At 38.7% G+C, this 11,352-nt stretch overlaps 1 protein-coding gene across 1 annotated transcript; it reads left to right on the top strand.

Moving 5' to 3' along the window:
• The first annotated feature begins 420 nt into the window (after window positions 1–420).
• LOC143880731 (ethylene-responsive transcription factor 14-like) lies at window positions 421–888 on the top strand. Its single transcript, XM_077383702.1, has 2 exons — window positions 421–676; window positions 752–888. Exons 1-2 carry the CDS (start codon window positions 421–423, stop codon window positions 886–888), a joined length of 393 nt encoding a protein of 130 aa, XP_077239817.1.
• Window positions 889–11,352: the final 10,464 nt, after the last annotated feature.

Below are 11,352 nucleotides of genomic sequence, written 5' to 3'. Positions count from 1 at the left end.
TATGTCTTGATCTTTGGACTAACATGATCAAAGGGTATACAGTTAGCACCTAGTGGGTTACCTCATGATGGTTTACAAGATCAACCATCCCGATCACACACAAATATGTCATGTGGGACCCAAGCTTGAACGTTATCATTAGGGTGGTTCTCTCTGTTATACAACAACTTGACAACCCTTAGATTCAGATAAAGTGTTAAATAAATCTTGAATTGCATTATCTGCCTTTACATGGATAAATCACTCTGTCTTATAATAGTGCAATTTCCAGGAAGGCTCTCAAGCATTCATGCATGATTTCCAACCGTCACATATGACCTCTAGAAAGTTTGTCATCTATGTCAATTTGTTTCATACCTTTCTTTCTCAACAATGTTTAAAAGCCAAAGAGATGTTGGGTTTTCTTTCTTCACGTGAAACATGGAAGAGGACCCAAAAGGGAAGACAAAGGAAGAGAAGGGAGAAGAACAGGTTCGTTATCGGGGCGTTAGGAGGAGGCCATGGGGGACGTTCGCGGCCGAGATAAGGGATGCCACAAGGCCTGGAAGGCGGGTGTGGCTAGGCACATTTGGCACACCAGAAGAGGCCGCACGCGCCTATGATCGAGCGGCTTATTCCATGAGAGGGTCCCAAGCAATTCTCAACTTTCCAAATGAAGACCATGCTAAAACCCAAGGTTCTTCTCTTCTTCCTCCCTCTTCCTCTTCTTCTTCTTCTTCTTCTTCTTCTTCCTCCTCTTTTTCTTCTTCAGTGGTGGAGAACGTGGAGGAGAGTTCTACTGGTGGAGAGGAAAAAGAAGTTTTCGAAATTGAGTACTATGATGATAAGTTATTGGAGGAGCTTCTTGGAATCGAGGAAGTGCGAAAATGCAAGAAAGAGACATTTTAAGTTTGATGTTTTAGTCCATTTTATGTATTCTTTTATGGGTCTAATGTTCTTCTCATTCTGTTGAAGAAGACATAGAACGCTAAATTCTATTTATTTGATTCCTAAATGTGGCATAAAAATCTATTTGTGAAATAAGAATTGATATTCAGACACGGTCGTTTCAAGATAAAGATTGTGGTTTTTAAAAGTTTTGGAAAATGATTTAGTAAACATATAATTTTGATAGGAAGAGAGGATGTCAACATAAAATGGCACTGAAAATTGCAGCAAGTTTTAAGAAGCTAATGAGATAAGTGTTATGTAAAGGTTCTAGTGCCATTATTGTTCCAATGGTGTCCGATTATCAATTACCATCTTTTATTAATATTTAAATTATGAGGAATGGTATAATGAAGGGCTTCCTTACAAAGAAACCAGCTAAAGGGCGCCCCCATTGAGCATTTATCTCTCCTTTAATTTTATATCTGTTTGAGCCGTTTTTTTTTTTATTATTTAATTTTTGATGGGTAAGCTGGTGTTAGGCAGGACCCCAACCAGATATATTAATAGAAAACGAAAGATATACAAGGAGCAAGAGAGCAACCCCCTGACATAAAGGGGGAAACAAAGAAGCAACATCCCAAAACAAAAGCAACAAAACAGGGCGAAACCTCAAGATACAGCAAAAAAATAGAAGACAAGCCCGAACAAGGACAAAGCTCCAACACTGCATGGGGGACTATAGTAACCCACCAAGCAAGGACAAGAGAAAAGCAGCTACAGCCCTCTGAGGATCAGAACCTTCCAGGGATAAGGCCTTTGAAAGCTGGTGGAGTTCGAAACTCAGGTAGGGGGGAACAAAAGGCAAAACCTTCCCTTTCTTTTTTGAGACTAAATCCCAGGGTTCTCCATTGGAAGAAGAGGGAATAGAAGCTGAATTAGATGATGGACTATCTAATGGGGGCTTACTACTATCAATCACATTTGTTATCCCAGTTGCGTTGCCTTTGTCAATTGCGTCTGGGGGAATCGGGGTGATGGTTGCTCCCATGGATACCATATTTCCTTGATCACAGAGGCCATCAAATCTGTTATAGAGAAGATTCTGATTAGGAGGCAGGCTCCTACAGGTAGGAGGATGATTTTCAGGAGAAGACTTAGCTTGCTCAGGGACTACACTCTTTTGGACAGGTTTCCAAACCTTTTTGGGGACCAAATGAGAAGAAATTAAGGTACAATTCTCCAAAGAGTGGCTGAAATCTTTGCACCTAGAACATGCCTTGGGCTTCCAATCATAAACAATTTCTTGAATGATCTCCCTGAGGAAGTTTTAAGCTTTATAGAATCAGGGAGGGCTTGCTCTGCTGAAATTTGGATGCAAATTCTTGCGAAGTGAAGTCTTGAAGTTTTAGCTGTTTTTCTTTTTTATATCCCTACTTTGTTAAGACAGACCAATGGCGGCACCCTTGTAGCTGGTTTTTGTGAGGGCGAACTTCATTTTATCATTAGTATGATTATTTAGGCTGAATGCTATATTGAAGGGCGCCCTTGCAAATGCAAAGGCACCCCAAGTGTAAGTACGCCCTTGGGGCTGATTTTTGCAAGGGCACCCATCAATTTAGCAGTCTTCATTTTAAATAGCAGTGCTACGAAGAGAACAAAACTTGGCTCCACAACGTGTTGGAGGAACTTCCTCCAATAAAGAGGACGTGGCCGAGTAAAATACTACCACTCTCTCTCTCTCTCTCTCTCTCTCTCTCTCTCTCTCTCTCTCTCTCTCTCTCTCTCTCTCCTGGGTATGGTGGGGCCAAAAGCTCTCTCTCTCCCTCCCTTGGTAGGGGCAACAAATGAACGGTTTGGATCCTCGAAAAAGGTTGGATCCAATAAATTTTCTAATAAATAGGAGTTATGTGGGGTCGGTACAAAGGTGCATGTATTTTTTTTTAAATTAAGTGGGGTCCACATTGTTCAAAGATGTAAACCGTTGTTGGCGGGGCCCACTTTGTTTGGAGATCTAAACCGTTCATTTGTTAGGCCACAAGTTGTGCACCAAAAATCATCTCCATAGGATGATCCTAACCCTTTGATTTGTATACAGAAGAAACCATACAGAAATCTCGCTGTAGGGTAATTCAAATGATGATCCTATATAACCCTCTCATCGATCTGTAACAGACTAGTGGGACAGCCGTGTGATGCACGGGGCGACAAGTAATTGTCTCATGAAAGAAATTTGAACATATGCATTACTCCTAATCAAATCTCAAATATGTTTCTTACTTCATGATTTCAAGCATGGTTTTAAATTTCAGCCGAATCCGAAAATTTCGGGAAATTTCGGACAAAAATTTCTGAATTTCCGTCATTTCGGCCAAAATTTCGAGAATTCAATTTTTTTTAAACAATATGATTCTTCGGAAATTTCGGTAAGTCTTGCATGAATAAAATATTATGTTTTATTGTGTACCGGATTTCGGCCAAAATTTCAGTTTCGGAGAGGGCGGAAATACTTACTGAAACCGAAATTTAAAACATTTTTTGTAATGAATAAAATATTATGCTATATTGTGTACCGGATTTCGGCCAAAATTTCAGTTTCGGAGAGGGCAGAAATACTTACTGAAACCGAAATTTAAAACATATTTTGTAATGAATAAAATATTATGCTTTATTGTGTACCGGATTTCAGCCGAAATTTCTTGATTTTGGCTAAAATTTTGGTTTCGGCGAGGGCCGAAATACATACCGAAACTGAAATTTAAAACCATAATTTCAAAGCCCCAAGAGAGAAAGGAATCAAAATAAATGGCAAACTTTAATAAATTTCACATCTGCAATAGTCTTTCAAGCAAGCTAATGAGAATAACTAAGACAAAAAAATAAAAATAAATAAATAAAAGAGATACAATGCCATGCCATAATCTAGTTCTCTTTGCTGCTGTAAAGAAGCTAAACAAAGCCCAGCCTTTTTAATTCATTTGGCCCTGTTCCATTCAGTTTGTGGCAGCACATTGTGAACCCCCTACAAATTAATTTTGTGTCCGGTAATCAGCTTGGGGCAGACAACCGGTTATCACGATATGAATCAAACAGTCAGGGCCTTAGGTTCTGTTTGGATTGCATGAAAAACATTTCTCATGAACACAATTTTTTTCCCTTTTATTAATTCTTGACATTAGAAATATTTATCTAACATATTTTAAGAAGAAACATCTGATTTTTTGCTGATTTGGTTTGGCGTTTGGGAAGGCTCTCTGATTTTTTTTGCTAATTTTTCTTTGGGCATTTGGGTAATGAAATTTATTAGGGAAGTTTTTTGCTGATTTTTAGTCTGCTAACATATCTTATTGTGTGTCGTGTAACAAATCGTATTTGAGAAGGAATTTCGTTTTTTTTACCGTGCCACGTTGGACCAAGACTGGATGATCAGCAGTGAAACCCCCATCCTGCTATATTATAATAGATGACACCATGCATACATAAGCCCCTACATATCGAAGTGAGATTATTTTTGGAGAAAGACATATGTACATTGAGACCAAATAAGTGAACTGTTTGGATCTTCCAACATGATGGGGCTCAATGAATGTTTTAATAAATACTTGTTATATGGTGTCCGGACGTAGGTACACGTATTGTTTGGCCCCACCAAGGGTGGAGAGAGAGCTGTTCGGCCCCACCAAGCGTATGAGAGAGAGAGAGAGAGAGAGAGAGTTGCCATGTCATCATTATGGAGGAAGTTCCTCCCAGACGTTATAGAGATTAGTTTTGTTCCTAAGAAGAGGGGTTCCCATTTTCCTAAAAAAGCAGAAGCTTGAAAGTTGACATGTGTACAAAGGCAGGAATGATTACACATGTAGTTATGTTGGGTTTTATTGACATAACCAAAATACCCCTATTAAGGGGTTGATTTTAAGACTATCGCTAGTGGTTTCGGGCCACCAATCATGAGCAATACTCAGCCGGCAAAAGGAGCACTTTCGATGTTATATTGGCCGGACGGACAAGCTCCGGTCAGCATTGGTCTCACACAATTGCATTGGATGGCTTTTATAAAGATTGGAATTTTTTTAAAAATTTGAGCTTCACCTGATAATATTTTGTTGAAGCTACTGATTTTGGCACTACCATGTGTTTAACAATTGCACAAACTCAGATTGTCTTTTACTATTTAAACAACTGTCAAAAAGGTTATTATAATTTCCGAGAAGCTTTTAACAGCAAATTTAAATAATAAATGACATGTTGTGTTTGTGCTAAGTATTCATTTTTGGTGGGCCACAAAGAAAATAGGCTGCACCTTGTAAATCATCCTAACCCGCCAATCTATAATGGAATTGCCCATATAGAGGATATATTGGAGGGTTAGAATCATTCTATGTAAACTTTTTCGAAAAAGATTAGACTTCACGTCCAGACGACATATAAAAACTTGGGAATTGTTGGGCTTTCCTTCGAAGCATAAGGCGATCTTTTTCTTTTTTCTTTTTTTTTGCGGGGGGGTTGAAAGTTATTAAATCACCGGCATTCTCGGGCCATGCCATGCATGGTCTAAAATAGTGGGACCCACACATCGGAACATGAGGTGTGAATAGTGGGCCCCACTGCGTCAAAATATGTGGTGTAAATTGTGGGCTCCGCCCATGGGTTAGGAGAAGGTTGGCACACCTATCAAAACATGATGTGCAAAAGTGTCTGCCCAGCATGCTATAACAACATTACACCCCCGAGGAGATAGGGTTGTGTGAACTCAAGAGCTGTTGGAGAACATTTTGGCTGGAGAAATCAATCCTAGATAAGAAACATGTTTATGTAAAACTCTTTCATCAACTTTTTCGATTAACTTGATTTCATGAAAATTAGGGTCTTGAAAAGTGAGATTTTACCCTTTTTCCACCATCCGGTGATGATCGAACGGGATTCGGGCGAGTTTGTTGACCTCTTTGGAAGCCCCTCGCTCGTAGATTTCCAGCGAGACCGACCACGCTCGATTCCAATATAAAACAAGTGAGATAGAGCCTCTCATAGTGACAAAATTGAAGAGAAATCATGACTCGGAGAAAACCCTAAAAGTCTACTATTGAAATCCCCCCCTGAAACTGTAACTATCTAATGCTGGCAATTCCTTCCTCACACCCAATTCTCGCAAGTCCTTTAGCTATTCTTCAATATCTGTAAAAAAAATATAGAACACGTGGGATGAGCTTTTAAGCTCAATTAGTTATCAATGATTCTATATAAGGTGGATCAAGTGAACGACGATAAAACCATGAACAAAAGCATTTAAATCAATGCAACAGTTACTTGAAAAACATGTGATGTATCATGACATGAAAGCAATATGAAATACACTTGTAAATAACCAACAAATTTTCATGATATAAAACATGTAATGATTTTCAAACCACTAGCTATAGCTATGGAACAGTCACCACCCATAGTAACAGGCTACAAGAAACACCAGCTTCACATCCCCTATTGGCAGGGTTGACGATCAGCCCCACATAGTCAGGGCCAAGTTTCAAAGCCCATATTGGCAAAGGTAACGATACCATTTGTACCACTGAAACTCTCCCACAAATTGCGCAACCCCACTGTGGAGGCAAAAGACCGATCTTTCATGACTATGCACCATTTATCACCCACCAACTGGTTAATGACGAGATACCCAAAGATTAGCTATACTAGTCACCGTGCATAAAGTACCAACTGATCCCATTAGGACCCAACGATTATGTAAATACCCGAAAATACCCTTACCTGCAAATTCATCCCCCTCTCTTAGTGAGGGGTATTTTTGTCTTATGGGAAAATAACTTGATTAGTGCTTTTTAAGAAAGCCTATAAGCACCTTTTATGATATTTGTATAGGCTAAACAAACCCTAAAACGCTTTCTCCAGCCCTTGGACATGGAGTGCTTGTGGAAAAGAGAGGAGAAACGGATTCTCAAGCCATAGATCGTGAACCAACGTATGAATCATGTCTTTAGTGAGTTTAAATCTTGAAAACCTTAAAAATCTAATATTATCGAATAGAGAGATGTGATTTTGGATCTTCAAATCGTGTTTGGGAGAATCCCTTTGATAGATCTAGAGTTCCATGGTTTGATCGTATCTTTGGATTCCCATCGAACCCTAGATCATCATGTTTTGATCATTAGAAGTGAATATTTGCGACTTTAACCTAGACTTTGATTTTCTCTTCCAATCATCGGCATATGGGATTCCGGTGAGGTTTAAGGCCTCTTTGGAAGCTTCTCATTCCAATCTTTACAACGAGTCCCACCAATTTGCAATTGAAAAGTACCTCAGTGTATCGTAGAAGCTCTACATTTGACAGTAGTTTGGTGGCCATGGTTTGAAATTGGATCACATCATTATTTGTAGACCTATTCGAGACCGGATTTTTACGCTGAGAAGGGCATAAGTTTAGCTGAGTTAAACTCACTATTCTTGAACCTGGACATTTACAATAATTGTTCTAAACATGCTCATTTCGGGGTGACACATGCAATGCCCCTACTCCTTGCCCTGTTTGGTTTGTTGCACCATCAAAATAGAGGGTCCAACCAGTTTCCGGATATTCATCTTCTATCATCATGATCTCTTCATCTGGGAACATCGGCTTGAAGGGCTGACTTTCTTCTCGAGGTACTTCTGCCAAGTGTTCAGCAATGGCTCGACCCTTTACTGATTTTTGGGTTACATGGCTGATGTCAAACTCAGATAACAACAATAACCATCTGGCGGTCCTGCCTGTCAGGGCTGGTTTTTCAAAGAGATACTTCAGAGGATCCATCTTTGACAAAAGCAAGACCTTATGTGATAAAATATAATGTCTGAGTCGCTGAGTAGCCCAAACCATGGCTAAGCAGGTTTTTTCTAGGATAGTGTACTTCTGTTCATACTCCAACATCTTCTTGCTAAGATAATATACAGCCTTCTCATGCTTGGTTTCTGGATCTTGCTGTGCTAACATACAACCCATGGTGGTTTCTGTGACTGACAAGTAATGCAACAATGGGTGCCCCGGTATTACTGGTGCTAATATCGGTGGCCCAGACAAACTTTGCTTTATCTTCTCAAAGGCCTGTTGACATTCCTCTGTCCATTCTTTGGAAATATTTTTCTATAAGAGCTTAACGATAGGTTCGCAAGTTGATGTAAGATGAGCAATGAATCTTCTTAGGAACTGTATCCTTCCTAGGAATCCTCGAATTTCTTTCTCGGTTTTAGGCGGCGGCATCTCCTGGATAGCCTTAATCTTCTGGGGATCTACCTCTATGCCCCTTTGGCTCACCATAAACCCCAGCAATTTACCGGATGTAACCCCGAATACACACTTGCTCGGATTCAGACGCAATTGATATTTGAGTATTCTTTTAAAGAACTTTTTGAGATTCGGGATACGATCGCTCCTTTCTTTGGCTTTCACAATCATATTATCGACATAGACTTCAACTTCCCTGTGTATCATGTCATGGAGTAAGGCTGTAGCTGCTTCAAATTCCAAGGGTGGTCCCGAGTACGGCAACTTATGATGAGTGAAAATTAATTAGGTTCCTAACAAGTTTTAATCTTTTGAAAACTCAAACCCAATTTGAAGATTAAGAGATCAACATGAAAATTAAGCACACAAGTATAAATCCTAAGTGCAATAAAAGAAAGGCAAGAGATAAGAGAGATTGCACCTGAGATTTTAAAGTGGTTCGGTCCTCCAACGAGAGGCCTACTCCACTCCACCAACCAAACCCGTTGATGGCTTCACTAAATGATCTTCTCAACTTCGGCGAAGATCGGTGCCGATTACAATTCCGATCACCTTTAACCTTGGTGGCAATCTTCACCACGGAGAGTGGGCTACGCTTCTCCGAACACTCGCCCAATACAATGTTCTTGAATAAGAAAGAAAGAACAAAAAATTCTTCACAAGGGTTTACAAGATTTGTAGAAGATGTACAAATTGAGCCTAATGATCCAAATCCTAATCTTAGAGGATGAGAGGCATAAACAAGCTTTGATCACTCTTAGGATGTTCAAGTAGAGTTTTTGAGTGTTAGGATTGATAATTGGAAAGTTTGGAATACCCATATACATAGGAAAACCCAATATGACCGTTTGACGGGCATTGTCGTAAATCTGGCAAAGTTCCCAACGGTCAAAATTCTTCCCGTTATAGTGGTCTCGGAGTTCCAAGAATTTCTATCGGAGTTCCGAGAATACAAACAGAAGATGGAAAATTTCTACTGGACCAAATCTCGGATCTCCGAGGATTTCTCGGAGTTCCGAGAAGCCTATGTGCAACAGATTTTCAATTCTGTTTTTGGGCTTCCAACTTTACACCAAGTTGGGATTCTAAATGAGGGTTCCAAAGTGTTGGAACACCACAAGGACAATCATATAAATATTTAGGGTGTGTGAGATTAACTTAATTTATGCCTTTTAAAATTTAAACTATGATTGGATCTTATACATTCTAAAATGACTTTGATCTTCAATTGATTTTCAAGTCTTCATTCGTCTTGGATCTCCGATGTCTTTGGCCTTCATAATGTGGTCCAATGAGAGCTTCTTAGCCTCAATCCAAGCAATCTTGTCTTTAAGCAATTATGATCTACAACTTAGACATTCAAACACATTAGTGATCTTAAATCACTTGTGTATTGGAATCATCAAAATAAGATGGGAATTGCCAAGGTGGGAACCATTGGGCTTACAATCTCCCCCTTTTTGATGATGACAAGCACAAGAGATTTTCCAATAAAAACATGCAAAATTTCCTTATACTAGATTTCTCTCCCTCTTTGGCATCTATAAAAAAGATGGGGTAATAGGAAATCAAAGGGTTAAAATTTTCAATCTTAAGCTCCCCCTTTTTCAAGAAAAAAGATAAACAAAGAACTCCCCCTATTTAGAATTTTTATTCAACATAAGAGGGGATACTTAATTAATCATTAAAAGATATTCAATTTTAAGCAAAAGCCCCTAATCTAAGAACATATGAAGAGAATCATATGGGGGCTTTGGGAACCCAAGATTTCTTGGTTCCACCACAATCCCTAATCTTAGATGCACATTGGAATTGGTAATGACCATTAATTCCACAATAATGGCATCTAACATGAGGGTTAGATAGACTAGTCCTATCATAAATTGCATGATTAGGTCTAAGACTAGCTTTCTTTAAGATTATGTCAATAATTTTGTCACCATTTAGGAATCCATGGAGACATAATCTTAACCTTTCATTTTCATTATGAAGATGTGTTAATTGATTTACAGAAATATTAAATTCATCTTCATAAGATTTGGAGAAGCTTGCCACATTTTGAAATTGTGCTAATTGGCAAGTTTTCTCATCCAAAATACCCTTAAGGGTTTCAATCTCAAGTTTAAAATTTTCAAGTTGTGCTTGAGATTTAGATATGGAAGAAGATGTCTCATTTTTCAAAGAATCAAATTCATTTTCTAATTTAGAAATAATTTTTTAAGAACCTTACTTTTAGAAATTTGAGAATGCAAGGTTGTGCACAATTCATCATAAGATATATTTTCACTATCACTACTTGATGAATTACAAGAGGGGTTAGAATTTACCTCATTTTCATGGGTGAGTGTCATCAAGGAAAGATCATCTTTTTTATCTTCCCCTTCGTTTGAACTTTTTCCCGAGGTGCTAGTAGCATCCCAACCGGCTACAAGAGCCTTGTTCTTCTTCCAATCCTTCTTTCCCTTGTACTTTGAGGAAGATGACTTGAGAAGTGGACAATCCGGTCTTTTGTGTCCTGTCTTCTTGCAATTGTAACACCTTATTCCTCCCTCATCTTCACTTTCTTCTTTCTTCTTCTTTTTATCCTTTTTATGCTTCTTTCTCCATAAGCTTTTAAATTTTCTTAAGGCTTCTTCCTCATCACTATCCGCTTCATTTGAGGATGATGAGTCCATCTTGGAGACCTTTAGAGCTAGAGATCGACTTTCTTTTTCTTTCTCTTTCGGCTTATTCTCCTCTTGTCGGCTAGTGAGGAGCATCTCATGGGTGATGAGAGATCCTACGAGCTCTTCCATAGTTAGCGCCTTGAGATCTTTTGATTCTTGTATGGCGGTGACTTTTGGATCCCAATGTGGAGGAAGTGACCTAAGCAACTTACTCACAAGCTCATCAGTAGGATAAGATTTACCAAGATTAGCTAATTCATTAGAAATTTTAGAAAATCGGGTATACATATTGGAAATAGTTTTATTTTGATCCATTCTAAACATTTCATATTTGCTCTTTAACAAGTTTATTTTAGAATCTTTGACTTGTGATGTTCCCTCATGGGTAACGGCAAGTGTATCTTAAATAAGCTTGGCGGAATAAAAAATAGTTACTCTATTAAACTCCTCTGTCGATAAGGTGCAAAATAAAGACTTTATAGCTTGTAATTTAAATTTGCATGTCTTTTATCTTCACCATTCCATTCTTCAAATGGCTTGGAAGGCAAA

Source organism: Tasmannia lanceolata, unplaced genomic scaffold (genome assembly GCF_043159265.1).
Source record: "Tasmannia lanceolata isolate RefF3 unplaced genomic scaffold, GAP_Taslan_0.1 ptg000007l, whole genome shotgun sequence".
Taxonomy (NCBI): Eukaryota; Viridiplantae; Streptophyta; class Magnoliopsida; order Canellales; family Winteraceae; genus Tasmannia; species Tasmannia lanceolata.
This window is presented reverse-complemented; position numbering and strand designations above follow the sequence as displayed.